Raw genomic sequence first — 19,877 nt, 5'->3', positions numbered from 1 at the left:
CAGGGCTTGGCCTTGATTGACTGAGCAGCAGATGTGCCGTAACCGCAACGCTGTACCTGGTTGTCTGGTTCCCTTCACCATCCTCGCCAACCATGTGGTCCGAGTTCCCTCTCTTTGCAACAGCATCGTCACCGTACGCAGTTCCTGCCGGGGAGGGACGCGCCACCCATGCCAACCGGGATGTCCATGTTGCCCCCTGCGCCACCCGTCTGGATGAATCGATACAGAGAACAGCACTGGACTCTTCCACTCTACCACTCGCCAACAAGCATCAGGCGGGAACGCAGCCCGCGTGAACAGTCAAAGAAGGACCACACAGGACACAGAATGCCCAACGGCCCCGGGAAAGGCGTCCTGTGGTCGGGGAGTTACTCCGGTAAGCACCAGACGACGCTAGGGACGACGCCAAGGCAGACAGACAGATGTTCAGATACCGTGGAACAAAGTGACGGCGAGGGGAGGAGGGGAACGGAAGTAGTTCAGTTAGAACCCTGCTTGGCCCTGGCCCTGGTGCTGTGCGCTTCAACTCAATACACAGTGACGAGCGGCGCCGGCAAGTTGCAGCAAGGCAAACGTCGGGTACACGAGCTCTAACCAGTGACAACTCGCTGCCCGCTAGCAGACTGGGGCCGTCCGGCGTCGTAGTTTCTTCCCTCGGCGGACCCCGACAGATCCTATCCCCAGAAGCCCCGCAGCGCCGCGCTCTCTTTCCGTACATACTTGTCTCTTTTACGGAGTACGTCCTCGTTCGTTCTGTCCCGCATGCAGCATTCCCAGGGCTCCATTGAATGTGGATATCCTCGTTGCTGCACAGAATATGGAACATCACTTGCAGCTCTGGAGAAGCGATTGGAATACGGGCAGGGGGGCGAATAAGGACCAGCGTTTTGGGGTTCGAGTATGCATGTCGGTTCGTCTTGGCCCTAGGGGAGGAAAGGAACTCCGAATCCAAGGGCCAAATGCATCTCCGGTGTCGAGACGAACACGAGAAGACGCTAAAAACGGCTTCTAGAAGCTCTGGTCCCATTACGTCCATCCGTCAGGGTCCTAGGGAGTTTGAGCATCTCATTTGTAAGCATCGGGGGCGTGTAAGAGTCAGAGCTGTCCGTAGAAACGGTCCGTTTCGAAACCCACTTCAACCAGCTACGGATAGTTTGCATCTCCATCCATATTACAACGTCTGGAATAAAGTCAAGAGGTACCAGAAACAACGGAGACCCGGAACGAACGAGAAAAAGGGTCACTTGCTGATGAATTCCACTACAGCAACAACACGGGTATTGTTGCTGCAGGACTGGATGCAAGGTATCCATCGCAGACTTCGCAAAAGGCCGATGTTGCCGGTGCTGAGCTCCGCTGTGATGTTCGCCGCCAAACTCTCGTTTGTGACTCTTTTCTGGGCTGGTCTGATCTCGTGGCTCCTTTTTTTCAGTACGTGACTTGGACACTGTACGACCTTACCTCGTTACCTGGTCCATGCATCTGCCCGCCAGGGCTCTACTTTTCTAACCGCTCTTTGGCGGGTGTCAGACGGTCAGAAGAGGTTGTCGAAAAGTGCTTGATTCCAACACTGGTCCCTTTCCCCATCCCTTCAAAAGACTCGGACGCAAAGCATACCTATCACGGTAGGCGAGTAGAGTAGCTGAAAGGCAGGCATCCTTCTTTGTCTTCGGTGGACATGCAGCAGAGGTGCAGAAAGCTGTCCGACAAGCCACATCAAGCGTGGGAATTGAGACGCAGTCGTCCATGCAGCGGCGCTAGCCCGTTGAGACGGCTCTTGCATGGTCAGCACCAATCAGAACTGCCACCGATTGCCAACGATGCCCACGATGCAACTCCAAGGGCTCATCTGCCCCCCGCAATTCCTCAGCAGAGCCCCCGAATGTGCAAAGCCACCTTGCTCAAAGTGGTTCCCTTTGCTAGTGAAATCGATAGTCTACGATTTTCTGCCGCAAGGTTTGTACGGGGCTGTCTTGTAAGACGCTGAGGGCTTGTCGGATTCTTCTCTCGGCATCTCATCTGGCAAAGTGAAACCAATCGCCCAATGACGGGGGCGCTTTAGACGGGAGCATGCGTCCTCCAGCATTTCGCGATATGGAGCTTGGGCCTCTACGCATAGGTATGTGTCATCTCCATCTGTCGGGAGCGTCACCTCTTCGTCTTCTCTGCCTGTTTGCCACCTGTTCGCTGACGAGCCGAGGATGGAGTTATTGCTGAAGCAGGTCAACGTGGTTTGAAACTCGACCTTGATTACGGATACTCAGCGCTGAATCCGCTTCATGGCCTGACTACTGCAACAATTGCTGACCGAAAAGCCAAATGCCGGGCCTGAGCGCCACCAGCGTACATTCATCAGCAAACGAAAGCCTCCCTCCTAGACCAACCTGGAAGAGTGCACCCTCGACGAATCGTGTACATCCAATTTAGTCAGTCCTCGAAACTCACGCTGGCCCTTTCTCAAAATGCCCTCAGTGTCACACCGACGGGAAGGTTTCAGCGGTCCGATTCGTCTGGTGACGAGGGTGCATCTCAAGTCAGCCCTGCCGAGCCATTCCTCGTGTCAGCTGGCGCTAGAACTTGATCGATTATTTCCATTGTTCGATCAATGCAGACTTTATTATGCTAGCCATGAAGGAGGAGGAGCAGGAGGGTGCTCCCAGGCGCTACACGATTGGCTTCACCGAATGTAGCCGATGTTGCGGTCGACAAAGGGAGAAATGTACGCTTCGGTATCCGTTCATGGTATCTTTACGAGCAATGCACTGCTGGCTCGTTCTCGTGCTTCTACATTTCCCTCTCTTCCTATCTCATACTGTCTCACAGGCCACTATCACAGGGCGTATTCTGTTGCCCCAAACCAAAAGACCTTGCAGAGCCTCTCCATTTTTTTTTTGTTCGTCTTCAGCCTCAACTTCACTTCAAAGCCCGGCAATCTCACACGAAAGTGGGGGCCCCGAGACTCATCGTCGCATTGTTTTGTCAGACATGCGGCTCAAATGGAGATCCTCTCCAGTGAGTACGCCTTGACCTTCTGACTCAGCAAGTGTCCTCTCTCACGCGAGCTCCTCTCGAGCACCTCGCCGCCCGAAACAATCTTCTGATTAGACACATGCTGCTTGGACACGAGCCCCAAAGGTAAGCGAGTCGATAGTTCGACGTCAAGGGAGACCGGCTTAGCGAGAGCCCCAGCGCGAGCAGAAGCAGCCGCGTTGGCTGATGATCCTGTCTTGGCTGTTCTGCCGTACTGAACCGCTTCGCCTACGTAGCCGTCCAGTAGGACTGTCTCGTGTAGACCAGTCAGGGCTGCGCTGACTTCGTTGCTCAAGTTCGTAATGAATTCAAACGCGTCCGCACGGCCACCCACAGAGGATGCTCCATTTGTAAGCCATCCACTGAGGCCGATGGAATCAATGCATCGGGAAATGAGTTCTGCAATGAGCGAGATGGTGCCATCCGGTGGTGTTCCCGCGGCCTCGTCCTTGTCCATGTCCGTCATGTCGAAATACCTTGATGTCCAGGCACCACGGTAGAGTTGTGTTCGTAGAGTGTCGATGAGTGACAAAATCTCAGCCGGGCTGAGGGTCTCACGAAGGGCGCGTACCGTGGCGATTGACGAGTAACTCGCGAGCTTCTCGAATGCTGTTGTAAGAGCTCGTTCACGGAGGTTACGGTCGTCATCCATGTGATACACAGCTACTTCAGCCATCTCCAGCGTCTGTTCTGTCTTTTCAATCTCCATCGCCACATCCTCTTCTTGCTCGGTTTCTGTGAGCGCAAGGAGGTCTTGCGGCGGCTTCATGTTGAGGGTCTGCAAGATGGCGCGAACCACCACTAGCAAATCCTTTTCGCCCAGCTTGGTTGCTGTGACATAGCTGAGGAGCAGCTCCATGGCAGGGTTCATGGCAACGAGGTTCTGAACCAGCTTGTCAATGACCGAATCCTTGGATGCCACCTCGGCTAGCTCGCTCTTGAACGCCGCACACATGTTGGCGTTTGTGAGATGGCCAGCGGCAATAAGGTAGATCAAAACGTTGCTCGCGGGCAGGTTGCAACGAAGGATGGCCGATTCTGGGCTTTGAATCTCCATCGAGAAAACTCTGCTGATGGCATACAGCACCCACCTACGGTCGACGGCAGGGTATGCGTCTGATTCTGCTAGCCACTTCCAGGTCGGCGTCTGGAGTTCGTTAGAAACCACCTCCTGTTGAACTGCAACTCCAAACCGCTGTGCAAGCAGGGCTTCGAATGCTTTCCAATCCTGTGTCTGCATGAACCCGTCCGCCCGTACGACATCGGCCAGAGACTCCTTGACATATTCGTCGGACAGGGTTCCCGGAAGGTAGTTTTCAAATGTATCGTTGCCGGCCTTGGGAAGGCTTGCTGGCACACGATCCGACCTTGGCAAGCCTCTTCCGATGGAATCTATGAGGAGGCCCTCCTTGCTGTGAGACTTGGGTCGTTCAATCTGTATGGAGACCAACGTGTTGCCGACAACCGCGACCGCCATGTCGAGCTTTGACAGAAAAGTCACAAGTGTTGGCTTCTGCTTCTCAGTGGCCTCGGGGAACTCAACCGCTGTCGAAGCTTGTATCGAGTGAAGGGTGGGGTTCATCATGCTGGCGGAAGTCTTTGACAGGCAAAGGACCGAATGCTCTGACAGCTGGAGGAAAGAGGTCAAATCCGGCAGAGGTAGACTGCCCTGCAGTTTGGGCACGGTACTCGTCAGATCGTAGGTTCGGAGGACCGAACCGGAAAGCTGAAGCAGCTTTCCTGACTGGGCGTGGAGCTGGTAGGTCGCTGATTCGGCGCCGAGATCGTCTTGCGAAGGCAAGGGCGTAACATGAAGTTGGACCAATGGCTGCGAGGATGCCGTAGGAATAATACCGAGAATGATGAGGAATCTCGAAGTGGTTCCTTCGCTGGTAGTGCGGGCGACGAAGGCGAGGACATCCGGGTTGAAGGTCTTGGGGTCAATTTGGCGTCCAAAAGAGCCAAAGGCGTCTTGTCTGCCTTGGAACAGTCCATTAAGAACGTCTGATGCCGCAGCGTGCAGCGAAAATTCCACGTCGTAATTTGAGATAGTCGCCGGGAGCAGGTCCTTGCAGAGGCTGTACGAAGAGGCGCACCATTTTTGCTCCAATGCCTCTCCGTCTAGGCACAACACCTGGCCGTCCTTGCAGAGAGCAATCACGTGGCCATTTTCGGACTGGGTTTCGCTGATAACTGTGGTATCGACGGCGGCGGAAGTAAACAGATGCGTGATTGGGGACTTATGGCGCACCCGCTGAGAGGTACTAGCAGAGTTTGTCTTGCCAGTCGTGTCGATCACATCGCGGCAGAGGGTAACCTTTGCGCCGGAAGTGTCTCTCGTGGAGAGATATGTGTAGTTTTTGCGACCGCTTGAGCCTTCGCCCTGAAATCGAATCGAGTGCGGCGCGCAAGTGAATGACTCTTGAGGCGGAATCGGGTACGATGTTCGCAGACCAGATGACGGTACCTAAGCTTTTGTTAAAGGCTGTATTTCGGGAGCAATAACGATCCAGCACACCAGCTACTCACGTGGTAAATGTTTGCAGCTTCTCCGTCCACACCAACAACAACTTCCAGCCTCTTCCTCTTCTTTGATCCGGGCTTTTGTGTGTAGACTTCGCCAATGTGGTACTGGCCCTTGGTGTGGTCGAGGGGACGCGGCAGCGACGCCAAAACGTCTGGCCGGTGAATACGGAAAGCGGGAGCCATTTTGTATCGTCTCAAAGCCTTAGTCTCCAGAGAGAATACGACTGGGTTTTTGGCGCGGCTCAGGTCTGGGTGCGACTACAATGGCTCTTCCCAACCTCGGAAACCTGGCTGTGTAAGTGAAGATCGCGATGTTGGGAGAAAAAAAAAGTTGGAGGACTCTGCTGTGGTGGGGTGCAAAAGTCGAGATTGAATCATGTTCGCACTGTATGTCTTGGTATACATACGCGGCTGCAGACAGTGCGTTGGAAAGCAAAAAATAATACAAGCGGATAATCTGCGGACCGGTTATGGATATCGATTAGATAAGATAAGAAAAATGGAAAGCTTGGAACCTGCCATGGAATGCTGGATGATGCAGGTGGGTCCAGGATGTTAAGTGTAATGGCCGTCGCGCTACACGCCCACTACTGCCCCCGGCGATTCGAAGACGCGACTCACGCGACTGGTGCACTCGATAGACAACTCACCCACCTCAACTTCTCACCCCCATCGGTTTGCGCCGCCATTCTCGAAGCTGGGTGGACTCTCTGTTATGCTCTCTTTCTGCCACTTCCGTGGGGATTTGCACTCCTTCTGACTTTGATTCGTACACATATCTCTTTATTCCCCAATTCCTACCTGGTTGCATGCCCGCTGACGTAGTCTGAAGGCGCGACGGCTTTTGCGTAAGTTCCCAAGCCTCCATTTCCACGCATTCAAGACGCCTCCGTTTCTCCCTCCATCTTGATGCGATTACCTACTAAAACATCGTGGAGCCATAGCATCGCATGGTCTCATGGGAACTCTTCTGGTAGCCAATATGGCCCCAGAAGGGCTGGACGTCTCCCACGCCAAAAAGCTTCATCCATTCTTTGTCCCTGGAAAGACCGTCGACGCCCCGAGACCCGATTTGAGTACCGATGATCAGTCTCACAGTGTCGAAGAAATAGCCCTGAGGAGCAAAGCCGTTCGATCTAGAAAGCAGGCACGCGCATCCCAGCAACCATCGAGCGATGTTGAGCCACAGTCGTCAGACATAGGCGAGGACGAACAGGGTCGCAAGAGGCAAAAGACTGATGCTAGTAACGCTCCTAGCTCTGGGAAGAAAAGAGGGCGACCCAGAAAGAAGCCAAACATCCCATCCGTTGATATAACGAACCTCTTTTCTCAGGTTAACGGCGTACCGTCGACTTCGCTTGCCAACGAAACACCACAAGCGCTTCTCCCCTTACCGATGCCAATCGACGTGGCTACCCGCCCATTAAACCAGGCTCCGGTTTCTCTTTTGAACATGATTAATGGCCCTTCAAATACGGTTCCGAGTGCGGCGAGTGAAGCTCCTAGTGCTGGACAGGAACTCAGAAAGCCTACAAAGGTGCTCAAATTCAACCCAAAGACCGGCACAATTGGATCGCCTCCAAAGCCGAAGCCAAGCGCTGCAGAGACATCCAAAGGCGCAAAGTCATCCAAGTCGCCATCCATGCCTTCTCGCGTCGTGACCATCAAGTACGGAATTGATGCGGCGTCACGCGAACGCATTGGCCCGAAAATCGAGCATATCCTCTCGCATCCTCCAAAACTTGACACAACTCCAACGAAAATAACCCCCAGGAAGCCTCGTGCGAAGGCTCCCAAATCGGATCAGGACAAATCGAAGACGAAGGAAACTCATCCCCTGTTTCTCGGCAAATCAAAGAAGGCTGCGAAGCCGGCGGACACGCTTTCCGCTGACCCCAAGCCACCTAGAGCCACTATCTTCTCATCAACCCCATGCTCTCCTAGAAAGCAACGACCAGTCCCAATAGCTGGCAAGGTGCAGCTTCCACAATTCGGTGTTCGATCTATGGGTCTCAGGGTTCCTGGCGCCCGCCATCCCGCATGGCCAGCCCAAGGAATGGCACATGTCAGGGGGCTAACCGATGAGAAAGAGCGCCTCCCAGTTGCCAAAGACACGCAGGTTTCGTCGCGAAAGTCAAAGGGTCAGACTACGAATATCTACCCCGGAGAATCTGTCATAGACCAGCTTGCCAAGTCATTAAATACCCTGAGTATCAAGAAATCCGTCCAGGAGGCAATAGACGACTACGAGCCACCACCTGCAGAGCTCCGCCTTCCTGAGAAGCACTTTGAAAGCGGTCGCAAGCTTCGACAAAGGATCAAGCGAGAGCTCCGGTCTGTACTGCCGGTTATGACGAGCGCAGACAGCGAGGATGAGTTGCTCACTGCGTCCAGTCGCAAACCCCATCCTGCAGTTGCTCGCCTTTACAACATGCTGGAAACCAATCTCTCAGCTTTTGACAAGTCGCAATGTGAGGAGCTTCCATGGGCACAAAAATACGCACCAATCTGCGGAGAAGAGATCCTTCAGTTTCAAGAAGGCGCTCTGTTGAAGGAGTGGCTGCAGACCTTGACCGTGCAATCAGTCAACACAGGCGTCCTTACTGCAGAGCAGAAGGCCTCCGGTACGAAGCCTGGTTCGGCGACAAAGAAGAAGCGAAAGCGCGCAAAGCTAGATGGATTCGTCGTTTCAGATGGTGATGAAGCAGACTTCCTACCTGCCGTCTCGGACGACGAGGATGAATGGCTGCCGACACCTGTTCATTGTGGTCCCAAGAAGACGGTAGTCCGCCGAGATATTGCCAAGGATGCAAGTCGGCTTACCAATGCAGTCGTTCTTAGTGGACCTCATGGCAGTGGCAAGACGGCTGCTGTCTATGCCGTTGCAAAGGAGCTTGGCTTCGAGGTTTTTGAGATCAACGCCAGCAGTCGCCGCAACGGCAAGGATGTCATGGAGAGGATTGGAGACATGACGCAAAATCACCTTGTTCAGCACAACCGCCAAGGCGGCAAGGGTGACGTTGGGGACAACGCCGATGACAACACAGCGAAGGACATCAAGTCTGGCAAGCAGGGCACCATGACCTCGTTTTTCAAGCTGAAGGCGGCATCCAAACCAGAGGCGGCACCCCTGCCCAAGGCGATCGACCAGCCGTCCGAGGCACCCAAGTCAGCAAAAGCAAAGGTCCAGAACCAAAAGCAGTCGTTAATTCTCCTTGAAGAGGTCGATCTCCTCTACGAAGAGGACAAGCAGTTTTGGGCGACTATCATGAACCTAGTTGCGCAGTCCAAGAGACCATTTGTAATGACTTGCAACGACGAGACTCTCGTTCCATTCCACAATTTCATGCTGTATGGTATCCTCCGCTTCACACCACCACCAGCACTCTTGGCGGTCGATGTACTTTTGCTCGTTGCAGCCAACGAAGGCCATGCTCTTAGTCGAGCAGCGGTGAGCGCGCTCTATGAATCAAAGGGTAATGACCTCCGAGCATCTTTGATGGAGCTCAACTACTGGTGTCAGCTTGGAGTCGGCGACCGTCGAGGCGGCTTTGACTGGTTCTACCCGCGATGGCCAACAGGCTGCGACAAAGACGAGAACGGTGATGTCGTGCGTGTGGTCAGCGAGGGAACATATTTGGAGGGCATGGGATGGATCAGCCGTGACCGAGCAGTGGTTCCCAGCGCGCGCGCTGCTGAAGAAGAGTTGGTGAGCCAATGCTGGCAAGGCTTGGGAATGGACCTAAGCAACTGGCATGACTCCCTTGACATGGCATCGTGGGCGGACAACGTTGTGACTTCTTCGGCCAGTGATAGAACTGTCGCGCTAGACATTTTTTCTGAGTTCTCTGATCTCATGAGCGCAGCGGATCTCTGCTCTGGTGGAGACTTTGGGCTCAAGTTCCAGGCAAGGAGACTGAATAGCGCACGAAATCTGGCGATAGCGGCTGACACATACACAGGAACCCCTCGATCCTACGCAACCAGACCTTCCTATCAAAACACGCGACGACCTCGTTTTGGGTCGGCGCCTGCTCGAAGCCCCATTTCAAATCGATTACACCTTAACAGCCACCACCATCGCCACTGGTCTCAAATGCGCCGCTCGACAGCTTCTCCAAACCGTGCCCTTACGAGACGGCACGGTAGCCAAGTTGGATTGTTTTCGAGAGAACAGCGCAATCCGTCAGATGGGACAGTTCTTCGCCACTCCTCCCAGGGAAGAGGTCATCAACCGCTATGATATGGCCACGGCTTTCGATCCTATCGCTGTCTCAGAGAAGGCAGCGGCCACAGTATCCACCAGTCTCGAGCCATCGGTTTTTGACCGCACTATGCGCATGATTACTGTCGAAGTAGCGCCGTTTGTGCGCAGCATTATCAGCTATGACCATCGCCTCATGCAGAATCGTATGCAGCGAAGCGGTCTACTGAGTGAAGGCGGCAGGCCAGGTAAAAGAATGCGTAGTACTCGTGCCGCCTATTCGGCATTGGAGGGTGTGGCGCGCGGCAACATGCGCAAGGAGAACTACTTTGTCGCTGATATCAGCACAACCCTGGTCATGCGGACTGCGGGAGAAGGCTGGCAAGCCGCTGTGGATGAGGTTATGAGCTCGATGGAGCAACCGCCAAGTCCGGTGGCTCAAAGCGAGCCTTCCGTGGAAGAAGACAACACTCTTGTGTCGACTGCCACGGAATAGATGAAGTTAATGATTAAGTTGCATTTGGGGGAAGCTATGCAGAAAAAGAGCGTGGTTTGGCGCAGTTGAAGAAACATATCGGGATGGCACTAGAATTGGCTGGAAACAAGGCTCTCAAAACGTGGCCAAATAGCATATCATGAATACCATGCATCGCACATGCCTTTGATTTACCGACTGGTTCAGACGTTTGCGACTGAGTCGCTGTCACCTGGCGTCAACATGAGTTCATACGTCTAGTAATAATCAGACCTCCTCCGTGACCTCCGATCCTCGTATTCTGGCTCACCCCTAAAACCACGCCGATCGTCGGAAGGTGACGGCAATCGTTGACCACCGCGCCGGCTCCAGTCCTCCACAGCTTCATTATAACGAGGTTTCTGTAGACGCTCCTCCACTAATCGACTCCTGTCCGCCTCTGATCTGTTCGACTGTTTCTCATATCTCACAATCTCATTCTCTCCCTCCGCCCCGATTCCGCGCAATCGCCCTCGGCCATCCCCCTCGATTCCAGGCCGTCTTTCACGGAAGCGCTCGCTCGGGGTTGGGAGGTAGTCGTCAGAATAGTACGAATCCCCGTCGCTCTCGCTTCCATAGCCCCTTGCCCGACCGCCTCCGCGGCTACGAGGAGGATGGTACTCCCTCTCGGGGAGTCTCCGCCGGTCGCGGGGATAGTCGTTACGGTCCCACACATTGTGGTCGTCGTAGTCGATATACCCATTGTGACGATCCCGTATGGCGTTGCGTCGGCGGCACCGGCGGCCGCTGGGCGAGTGCTCCCAGTGTTCCTTTTCAGAGTGGATAATGCCGCGTGGCCAGAGCTTGTGGACGGCGAGGGAGGCGACAGCGATGGCGGCGATGAAGACCGCCGCAGTTTTTATGCCGGGCTTTTTGTGGTGATTACGGGGCCCGGCGGATGAGGAGCGTGACCGGGAGGATGGAGAGTAGGAGCGCCGTGTCCGGGCCATGGTGGTGTCTCCTGACCGGGTTGTTTTGGTGAGGGCGCGACTGCGGTGGCTACTATTAGACTGAGACATGCGCGGTGATGTGAAGTGGTGAGTGAGTTAAGAGTGAGCTATCGGGGTGAGATTTCCTCGGGTGTGTCGCCGCCGTCAATGAATCCGGACCGACGAGTGAGACAGGAGTTTGATTTTGTAAAGCTCAGGGCAGGAACCTGGGACACTTAACGGTTTGAGCCGGAGTCGACACAGAAAAGGAATAAGGGTGCACCCGGAGTAGGAGAACAAGAGTTAATGAATGTAAATGACGATGAGCCCGTATTGAAAAGCTAGTAGGCGGTACGAAAGCAAATGAAACTCTGAGCCGGCTTGTTGGGCTCTTCCCCCCGGTATCAGGGCCCGAACTCTCAGGAGCTGGGATCGTCCGAGCGAGGGTCAACCCGGCACGTCGGTCTTGAGTGTTGTCTAGCTGGCCTCGGGTTTCTTGGTGGTGGTCACGCAGAAAGTGCAGCGAGTTTCCCACTACCGCGTAAGCCTACAGCCTACTGCGGGACTGCGCCGACGGCGGCTGTGCGTAATTCTGCCGTAGACAAACGACTTGGCTTGCGCAATGGGTGGGAGCAGCAGATGGATGGGTAGAAACAAGTCCGGTCTACGGCTGGCTCGGGACGATGCCGTCAACACAGGGATTTTTCTTGCGGGATGAAGAGGGGGGGTAATCGAGACGGGCGAGTCAAGATTTTGGACGCAGAGGCGAACGAAGGGGCGGTTTAGGCATTGAGTTGTTGAAAGGGTCGGATGGAAATGGACGTGGTTTGATGGGTGAGATTTATGGGAGGACGGAGGCGAAGGGTTTGGGTGAGAGGGAGGTTTTATCGGATGGTCTGAGAGTCGGTGAGAGCCTGAGGGATGACCGAGAGGCGCATTGTAGAAGACTACAATGGGGTGGGAGAGATAAAGGAAGCACGTAGTTCACTCGACACTGCGCGCCATATCTCCTTCGTACGACGTGAGGGTAATCGAGTCAAAATCTGGCGAGCTTGCGTGGAAATGAACCCAATGAGGATGAGAGGAGAAGATTTGAACGCTTCTTCTTGGAAGACGGGGAAACCGCGGTGTGGTTGTGATGCCACTTGGACGTTGTATGCAGATGGACGGGGAAGTGCGAGACAAGCTTTCCTTGGCTCGGATTCGCTCCCCGAAACTCTGATGCACAGAGGACCCCGCGGTAAGTCTTGGAGAGAGAGAGAGTGTGTGTGTGTGTGCATACGAATACCCTTTTCTCTCCTCCCTCACTCTCCTAGCGGTTCACTCGGTCAATCGTCTGCTTGCTTATCGGAAGAACGCTCGGTATTTTTGCTTCTTCGCCTCCGTTCAAGCCATTGAGTTGATCCCTCGGATGTAGAGCCGCTGGGGCTTTGTGACAAGTGGCAATCGGGTGATTCGATGGACATCTGCATTGCGACTTTGCCCGGGTGAGGAACGTAAATTCTTGGTTTGGAGGCGAGTGATAGCGAGGCCTGGACCTCATCGTCTTCCGTTGGAGGGGGTGTTGGCCGTTCAGATTGTGTTCGATACGAGTGAGACTCAGTAGGAGATGGGCAAATGATGAAGTGGGTGAGGTTTTAGAGCCAGACTAGTTGGCGCGTGGTTGCGACGTGATGGGCGGCGATTGGCCAATGCGTCGTGAGGCCGACCGGTGCGACGACACGTAGGTATGGTCTAGAGCGATGGCTGTTCTCACGGGTGAAGACTTGAGGTTCGGTATTACGAGGCTAATGATGGCTATACACCACGGTAGATTGAGTCAATGGACTCACTCGAGTATCAGGTCGTCCACTATATCGTACATGTATGTGAGGTACGTCATGAGATCACCTGGCACGCGATCGAGAAGGTAAACGATTCAAACGACCCCAGTTTCGCGATGAGCCGTATTTCATTTTCCAACAGTATTGTGCTTACAAGCAAGTCGGCTCTCTTCAGTCCACTCTCCAGATTCAGAGGCTCGACGTCATCCATGCGTTTCGTCGCGATACCAAATTTTCTCCCTCAGCGACCTTTCTGTTCCATCAAAAGCTTATAGGATGGCGGAGAGTGGAATCCACTGACAAGCGCTGAAAGAAGAAGGCTTGTTGAAGGTATTCTTTGCCGCGAGACACTAGCATGGACCGAAGGCTACGTCCGTAGACATGTCGGGGCTGCTTACTTTCTGTGAGTAGATCGCCTAGACTTTCTATGCCAATTTGTTGACGTCTTATTCTATTGTTTTGATGGATATCGTGAGATACTCCGCCACCGAAAGCTGGCCACGCTGAGTTAATTTTGGTACGATCAGTTTCTGTGGTGTTATACATACCATCATTGCGTAAGTTCCATGACAGCTGCTTAATCCTGTTGGTGACTAGGTGTCGATACGAGACGCCCTGTTTACATCAAGTCGGTTATTCCCATCGATTTGTCTGGTTCAACGTATCATCAGTAGTCTGAACAAACTCCGATTCACCACCAGAAAGGTGTTATTGTTCCTGCCTGGCTGTATATCACAGCCTTTCTTATCCAAGTCTTAATGGCAGGGCTTTGTCAAGTGGCTTTTCGGGCAGGAATTCCCGTCTCAATTCTGATAGCCAACTAAATATCCAGTCCATATATCATACACAGCCTGATCCTGGTATACCAAAATGATTGATCAACACGTTTAACGAGCCATTTGGTCGATCACGTCTGCACTGCGAGGCAGAGATGAGGGTGGCGCTAGAGATAGCAAGACAAATAGTTCCAAAGTCGCTCTGCGAGAGAGGCTTCGTGAATCTATCCTTTAAACCCAACGACCGGATAAGACAAGCATGACTCCAACAAAGGTCAAGTTCCTTTCCAAGTCCTCAACACTACCCGAGAAACAAATGTCCTCACAAAACTATCAAGAAGAAAGTGAGCCAGAAGATACACCCTCTCAAACCTGTCCAAGATTTGCATGTCACCCTACTCGCCTTGGCCATCGCCTTTCTCCAGATATCATATTTCTCACCCTTGAGAGCAGGCTGCAGGTCATTCAAGTCCTGCTCCATGTCACCTTCCTCCCCGGTGTAGCACTTTTGCAGCTTCAGCTCCTCCAGCAAATCCGCGGCGCTCCATCGTCGGTTAGGGTCTGGAATGAGCATCTTATGAAGCAGGTCCTCCACAAGACGATGGGAAGAGGGCTTGCAGCCATGATTTCGAGTTTCCAAGGAATCGACGCCGTCTTCTGAGCCGTCGGTAAGGTCAGGTTGGACAAGGATGTCTGAATCCCACCGTTCCCTGGCAGAGCGGCGGCCGCTGTAGTAAACCCCGAAATGATGACAGTGCCAGAGCACCATTCCCAGCATCCAAACGTCAGACTCAGGCGTTGGCTTTGTGGTCGTACTGAAATCATACCACTTGCCTCGTGAACGAAACTCGGGAGCCAGGTAGCCGGCGTCCCGCAACTGGTGGCTGATAACCTCGGGAACGAAGCCGTGCCCAAAGAGCTTGTAGCGAACGCGTGAGTTTTCCAGAGGAAAGGGAAAGACGTTGGGTAGCCGGACGTCTCCGTGTGCCGTTCCTGTCCCGTGAAGGTACGCGAGCGCGAGAAGGAGGTCCCATGCCACGTCGAGAACTATCTTGTCCTGGAAGTAACCTCTCGCAGGTCACCATGATCCTTGCATGGGGATTCTCTCGACGATAAAAGTCTTCTCTTTTGGAAGATAGTCGAGATACCTGACAATCGTTTTCTACGTGAAGTATTCATCAGCAGCTCATTCATGACCGGGGGGGACTAAAACTTACGCAAGACGCCTCTTTGGAAGGCTTGATCATCTGCGCTGCAATCTTGTCGAGCTTCTGTTCCCGAGAAGCGTCGAGGTGGGCAAGTCTAACAAATGTTACATCTATAATGCCGTCAGCATCGTTTCCAAGAATATATTTGCGACCGTCTCGCAATAATCGAAAGCCAGGCTCGTCCCCGACGTGGCCCTCGTCTGTATGTAGATCACCCTTGAGGCTCAAGAGATTCTGCACCTCTTCTCTGTACGACATCGTGCTAGACTTGTAGTTGCGGTAACTTCCACACTGAAAACAAAACTGCCTGGCCATGCACCGTCATGTACATTGGACCATTTATATAAAGTAGGTTCAGAAATTCTCGGACCTGGGTTTCCTTCATGTTCGCCCAATGCTCTTCCCCAACGCCTGTATGATTCCTGTTTCTTTTTGAAAACAGGGGTCTAAACCCGTAAGCTCTGTTTTCTTAGTACAATGCTCTTCAAAGCTTACAATTACATTGTCAAAGGAAACATAACGTCAAAAGAGAGTCCACGCGTAGGAGCAAACAAAACAAGGTTGATGTCTGGAAGATGCAAAAAGGACTGTCTTGAGGGACACTTGTATTGATATTTCGAAACGCCCTCTGTTCATGTCGTCTCTCTTCAATTTGAAAATTTTGTCGGAGGAAAAAGCGAACCTCGCTTTTCTTGGTGGAACTTCTTGATACCTACGACTTGGAGTTTGGAATTGTCCAGGCTGATGGGCAAATCGTTTCTTCGGATAGTTTTCTGATCGCAGAGAATTAAGACGTTCACCGAGGACATGAAATACATATATGCCGTGCGAGAGCGAGCTGGGGTTATTTGAACTGGCTGATGGTTGATGACCAGACTGTGACTCAGGCTAGACGTAGGGATGGATGGCTCTCTCAATACGTCGTTTAGATTGATAAGTATGATGTGACGGAGATTCTGCCAGGTGTACCGCCGCAAGTTCAAGTGAAATGAATAGAGCTGGTGTAGTTGAGGTAGGCTAAATCGTGTTCCTCTGGACAACTCAGCACGTTCATCCAGGGGGTCCAAAGTAGGCCTCGTTCAGCGTCACGTAACTTGCCAACTTTATACCAGGAAGTGTCAATCACCGTAAAGGCTGGTGAGAGTAGATGTCTCCGAGATCACTCAATGGCAACCAGAAACGCGGGCCCAAAGGTTCCTTTGAGCACAAGTCGGAATTGACTATCGCCGACTTGGCATGTAAAGCACTACAATCCAGTGACCAAGGAGGTGAGATTATCCCACAAGCTCGTGACGAAGGACGCACGCGCACCATCAAGCCACTCGAGATCAGGCTTCTTCTTCTCAAAGTCACGGCAAGAACGTGTAATGATACCTTCCAGCTACTCAAAGGTGTCATCGCGCTTTGATCACTCGCAAGAGGAATTGGAAAGAGTTGCGGTGGATATAACGCAGGCGAGGATTCCTTCAAGTAAGGTGTAATGTCATCCAGTCGTCCTTTGCATTTCTGGGGATCTCATCGTCTGTTGCCGCTCACGACAGCTATATCCTTGGTGTGGCGCGGCACAGGAAAGGGGTTCTGCAAGGTAATTTGACTTGGCAAGTGATTCATCGAGGTCTTCCTGTGACCATCACAGGAACAGTCAACTTCTTATAAAGGCTCGAATCCTCCTGACCTTCTACAGAGTTGCGGGTCGCATGCGCCAGTAGTCAAGCCAACAAACCAGCATCGGATAGGTGTGGGACAATTGTACATACAGTCCCAGTCACTGAATAACCACGCAATACATGGCACTTAGGCAGGCCTGCCGAACGCTGCTATGTGCAACGTCAAGATCATCGAGCACGTTCAGCTCATTTAGCTACAGAGAATCCCTGCTCTTGAGGCCACTTGGAAATTTGATGATCAGGCCTTCGGGTGTGGTTGTCACACAACTCCGGGTTGACTGTAGGAGACCACTCATGCTCGGATCACAGATCTGGAGCAGGATGGTCCTCCCCGCCGATGGCAAGATGCACTCTACGGTCCACTGTACCGTAAACCACTTCAAAAAGCCAACTCAAACAGATGCGCTGTATAGCATCTATATTCACTTGCATCACTCATAAGCAAGCACAAGGCCAGTGGGCGAAGTACCGCGTGCTCGTCATTATCGTCACCAGAGGCAATCCTCATCTCAAGCCCGTATCACCTTCGCAGTGCCGCCAGTGGAGACTGACGTCGGGCACCTGATAGTGGATGGACGATCAAGTCGTACACCTTGCGCACACATTCGAGACAAAGTAATGCTTGGTGCCTGCATGCCGCCTTGCGTAGAAGCCCACTTTGATTGTATATTTTACTTGGGCAGATCAGGCTCAGCCAGTCGAACGAGGGTTGATTTCGCAAAGCGAACGCCCACAGCACTCCGTGCTCCCGGGACGACCGGACGGAGGTACGGATACGTTCGTGGTGTCACGCCAGCGTCGGCGGCGGGCGGGGGACTCGTGTGGAGGCACGAAGCCCAAAGGCACCAGCACTTCTTTAAGGTGTGCCAATAGTCGGATCAGCGCGGGGCAGGCTCCGGTGCGCCAAAATTACGGACGGTCTTTCTTAGCAAAGCTGGTTAGAGGCTCACGATTGCCAATGAGAAGAGGCTTTCATGTGCCAGTGGGGAGTCGCCATCACTCAGCGTGTTCTGCCTGAGTCGCTGCGACGGGCCTGTTGCCCCATTGTGATGCGCCCACAGACGAAAGCAGGAACGAGGCTAAACCAGGAATAGGGGGTGAATTGGAGCAAACGGGGATTCGTCCTTCGGGGGGGGGGCGGTGTCCCCCTGCTGTGGGCAAATGTGCGTACTGCGTAGGAATGAATGGCAAGCAAGGAAGAAAGAAAAGTGAGGGAAAGAGTGCCTGCAAATCCCTTCGTCATCCTCCTTCGACATTGGCTGTCCTTGCAGATGCGACAAATTGAGAGCTGCTGGGGCTGAGAGAGAAAAATGAGATGGGTTTTCAAGACGTGCATGCCGGGTCCAGGAAGGGGTTAAAACACTTCGATATTTGGAGTTTAGTCCCGACTGGCTGCATGGGGGGAGTGGTTGTTGTGCAGTCAATCACTGATAGTGTCATTTCATGGGAACGGAAGGAGACGGCATTACCTCTGTCGCATCGCATATACAGTCCCCCTTGTTGCCACAGCCCGTCATATTCACTGGTCGCGAACATTGCTGGAACAGAGGTCTTGTCAAAAGCTTGCGGTCACGGACGATGCGAGTCATCTGACCAGACTTCTCTCCAAATGTGACGGGGGCCACGAAGCAATCGGGAGTGGAAGGTCCTGTTCCGCGGTGGGGATCTTATCCAACTTGCTCGTCAAACTAGCTTTTGCTATGCCATGATGAGCATTGTACTAGTGTAGAGGACCTCGACCGCCCACACCACCAAAGACAGATATTTTCTCTGATACCGGTATGGCCGGCTTATCAACGTATCAAACAATTAATGTGACTGGGTGACTGGGCAGCTGAGACTTGTCGAATCCCTGGAACCCACCAGCAGCAGTATTCCTAGGTGGGAAGAAGAAGGAGGAAAATCCAAAACATGATTAGGTTAGATGGAGTAGTGGGTGCAGGACTGACGGACACCATTGTCAATGTCGGATATGTGGCACGAGCCTGGCCGGACTGGGCGTTGGTTGGCGAGATGCAATGGAAACCGAAACCTGAGTTGATGATCTGCCTGAGGGGTGTCGTGGACGGATTCGCAGTAAGTGACACAAGGGTAGCGCTAGATGGACCGGCCGGTGCTCCGGTGCGGCAGACTCTCCGAAGTCAACTTCGAGTGCCGCGACCCAGGGATCAGATCAGACGAGAAAGCCAATGCCTAGCCCCTCGAGGAGCTGACCTCAATCATTCCCAGCGCGGTGTGACGGTCACCCAAAATTGAGGTGCACCGGTGAGACGTCCCGATGGAGCTTGCATCGGGCGTGACATGAGCGCAGTTCGGAGTAAGAGATGGCTCGGCAGTAACCGCTCTCCTTTGGGCTGTAAAGGCGAGAAGTGGACGAGTCTCAGCCATAATCTGGACGCAACCGAGGCCGAGGCCGAGGTCGAGGGGAGAGAAGGGCTGATGTGATTGTGGCCGAGGGAAGAAAAAAGAAAGCGAGCAACCGACGGACTCTGTCATGCAGCTTGCTGAGGCCTAGGGGTGTAGATGAGGAATGCGGCATGCCCCAGCGTCGTTGGTTGGACGACTGCAGACCTGGTGTCCAAGCTTAGGGTGAAAGGGGGTGGTGGTGAGTTCCAAGTGAGTGAAGAGTCTGAGACTCTGAGTACATGCCATTGAAATGGCGGCAGTCGGGCGGTCTACATGAGGCTAGTTGGACACGGCATGAGCAGGCACGCAGGGTAGCTCAACCGTACAACACCGAGCCAGCAAGCGGCCTGGTAGACTGATGTTACCGTGTAGGGGAGACTGGATCAACGGTGGAAGCAACAGCCCCAAGCCAACTCAAGTCGAGAGGGATATCGGAATACTGAAATGTTTGAGGCTAGGTTTGGTATCAACCAATGTTGACGATTCCCGGACTTGAGGCGCTAGACGCAAGAACACAGCTTGTGATTTGTGTGGGACTATGTCCGACATTGGGCATGTTGTGGCTGATATCGACCAGTGTTGTCGGTTCTGGTGGCATCGAGCTGTTTCCGCATATGTGCTGAGATGGCCAGGGATACTGGTATCGGTACGAATATGGCATAAGCATTGTTGATTTGGCCAGGCTGGCTAGGCTGGAGTACGAAACGGGCTTGGACTTTGGGGGATGCAGCTTTGCATTTGCATGGGGTATGGAGAATATGGCCGCCGAGGCGGATTTTGAAGCCAAAGTGGTC

The 19,877-nt window shown here is 53.3% G+C and overlaps 4 protein-coding genes across 4 annotated transcripts; 1 reads left to right on the top strand and 3 right to left on the bottom strand.

The window, feature by feature from the left end:
* Nucleotides 1–2,992: 2,992 nt before the first annotated feature.
* Nucleotides 2,993–5,739, bottom strand: CORC01_08176 (uncharacterized protein; the record flags this gene model as incomplete). Its single annotated transcript, XM_022619810.1, has 2 exons — nt 2,993–5,497; nt 5,560–5,739. The coding sequence occupies 2 exons, from the start codon at nt 5,737–5,739 to the stop codon at nt 2,993–2,995; spliced, it is 2,685 nt and encodes an 894-aa protein (XP_022473734.1).
* Nucleotides 5,740–6,514: 775 nt separating this feature from the next.
* Nucleotides 6,515–10,256, top strand: CORC01_08175 (ATPase; the record flags this gene model as incomplete). Its single annotated transcript, XM_022619809.1, has 2 exons — nt 6,515–9,265; nt 9,519–10,256. The coding sequence occupies 2 exons, from the start codon at nt 6,515–6,517 to the stop codon at nt 10,254–10,256; spliced, it is 3,489 nt and encodes a 1,162-aa protein (XP_022473733.1).
* A 236-nt stretch (nt 10,257–10,492) lies between these two features.
* Nucleotides 10,493–11,293, bottom strand: CORC01_08174 (uncharacterized protein; the record flags this gene model as incomplete). Its single annotated transcript, XM_022619808.1, has 1 exon — nt 10,493–11,293. One exon carries the CDS (start codon nt 11,291–11,293, stop codon nt 10,493–10,495), a length of 801 nt encoding a protein of 266 aa, XP_022473732.1.
* A 2,740-nt stretch (nt 11,294–14,033) lies between these two features.
* CORC01_08173 (uncharacterized protein) lies at nt 14,034–15,268 on the bottom strand (the record flags this gene model as incomplete). The annotated part of the gene is made up of 4 exons (XM_022619807.1): nt 14,034–14,132; nt 14,197–14,859; nt 14,914–14,964; nt 15,020–15,268. The coding sequence occupies 4 exons, from the start codon at nt 15,266–15,268 to the stop codon at nt 14,034–14,036; spliced, it is 1,062 nt and encodes a 353-aa protein (XP_022473731.1).
* Nucleotides 15,269–19,877: the final 4,609 nt, after the last annotated feature.

This window comes from Colletotrichum orchidophilum (genome assembly GCF_001831195.1).
Source record: "Colletotrichum orchidophilum strain IMI 309357 chromosome Unknown Scaffold_68.1, whole genome shotgun sequence".
NCBI lineage: Eukaryota > Fungi > Ascomycota > Sordariomycetes > Glomerellales > Glomerellaceae > Colletotrichum > Colletotrichum orchidophilum.
This window is presented reverse-complemented; position numbering and strand designations above follow the sequence as displayed.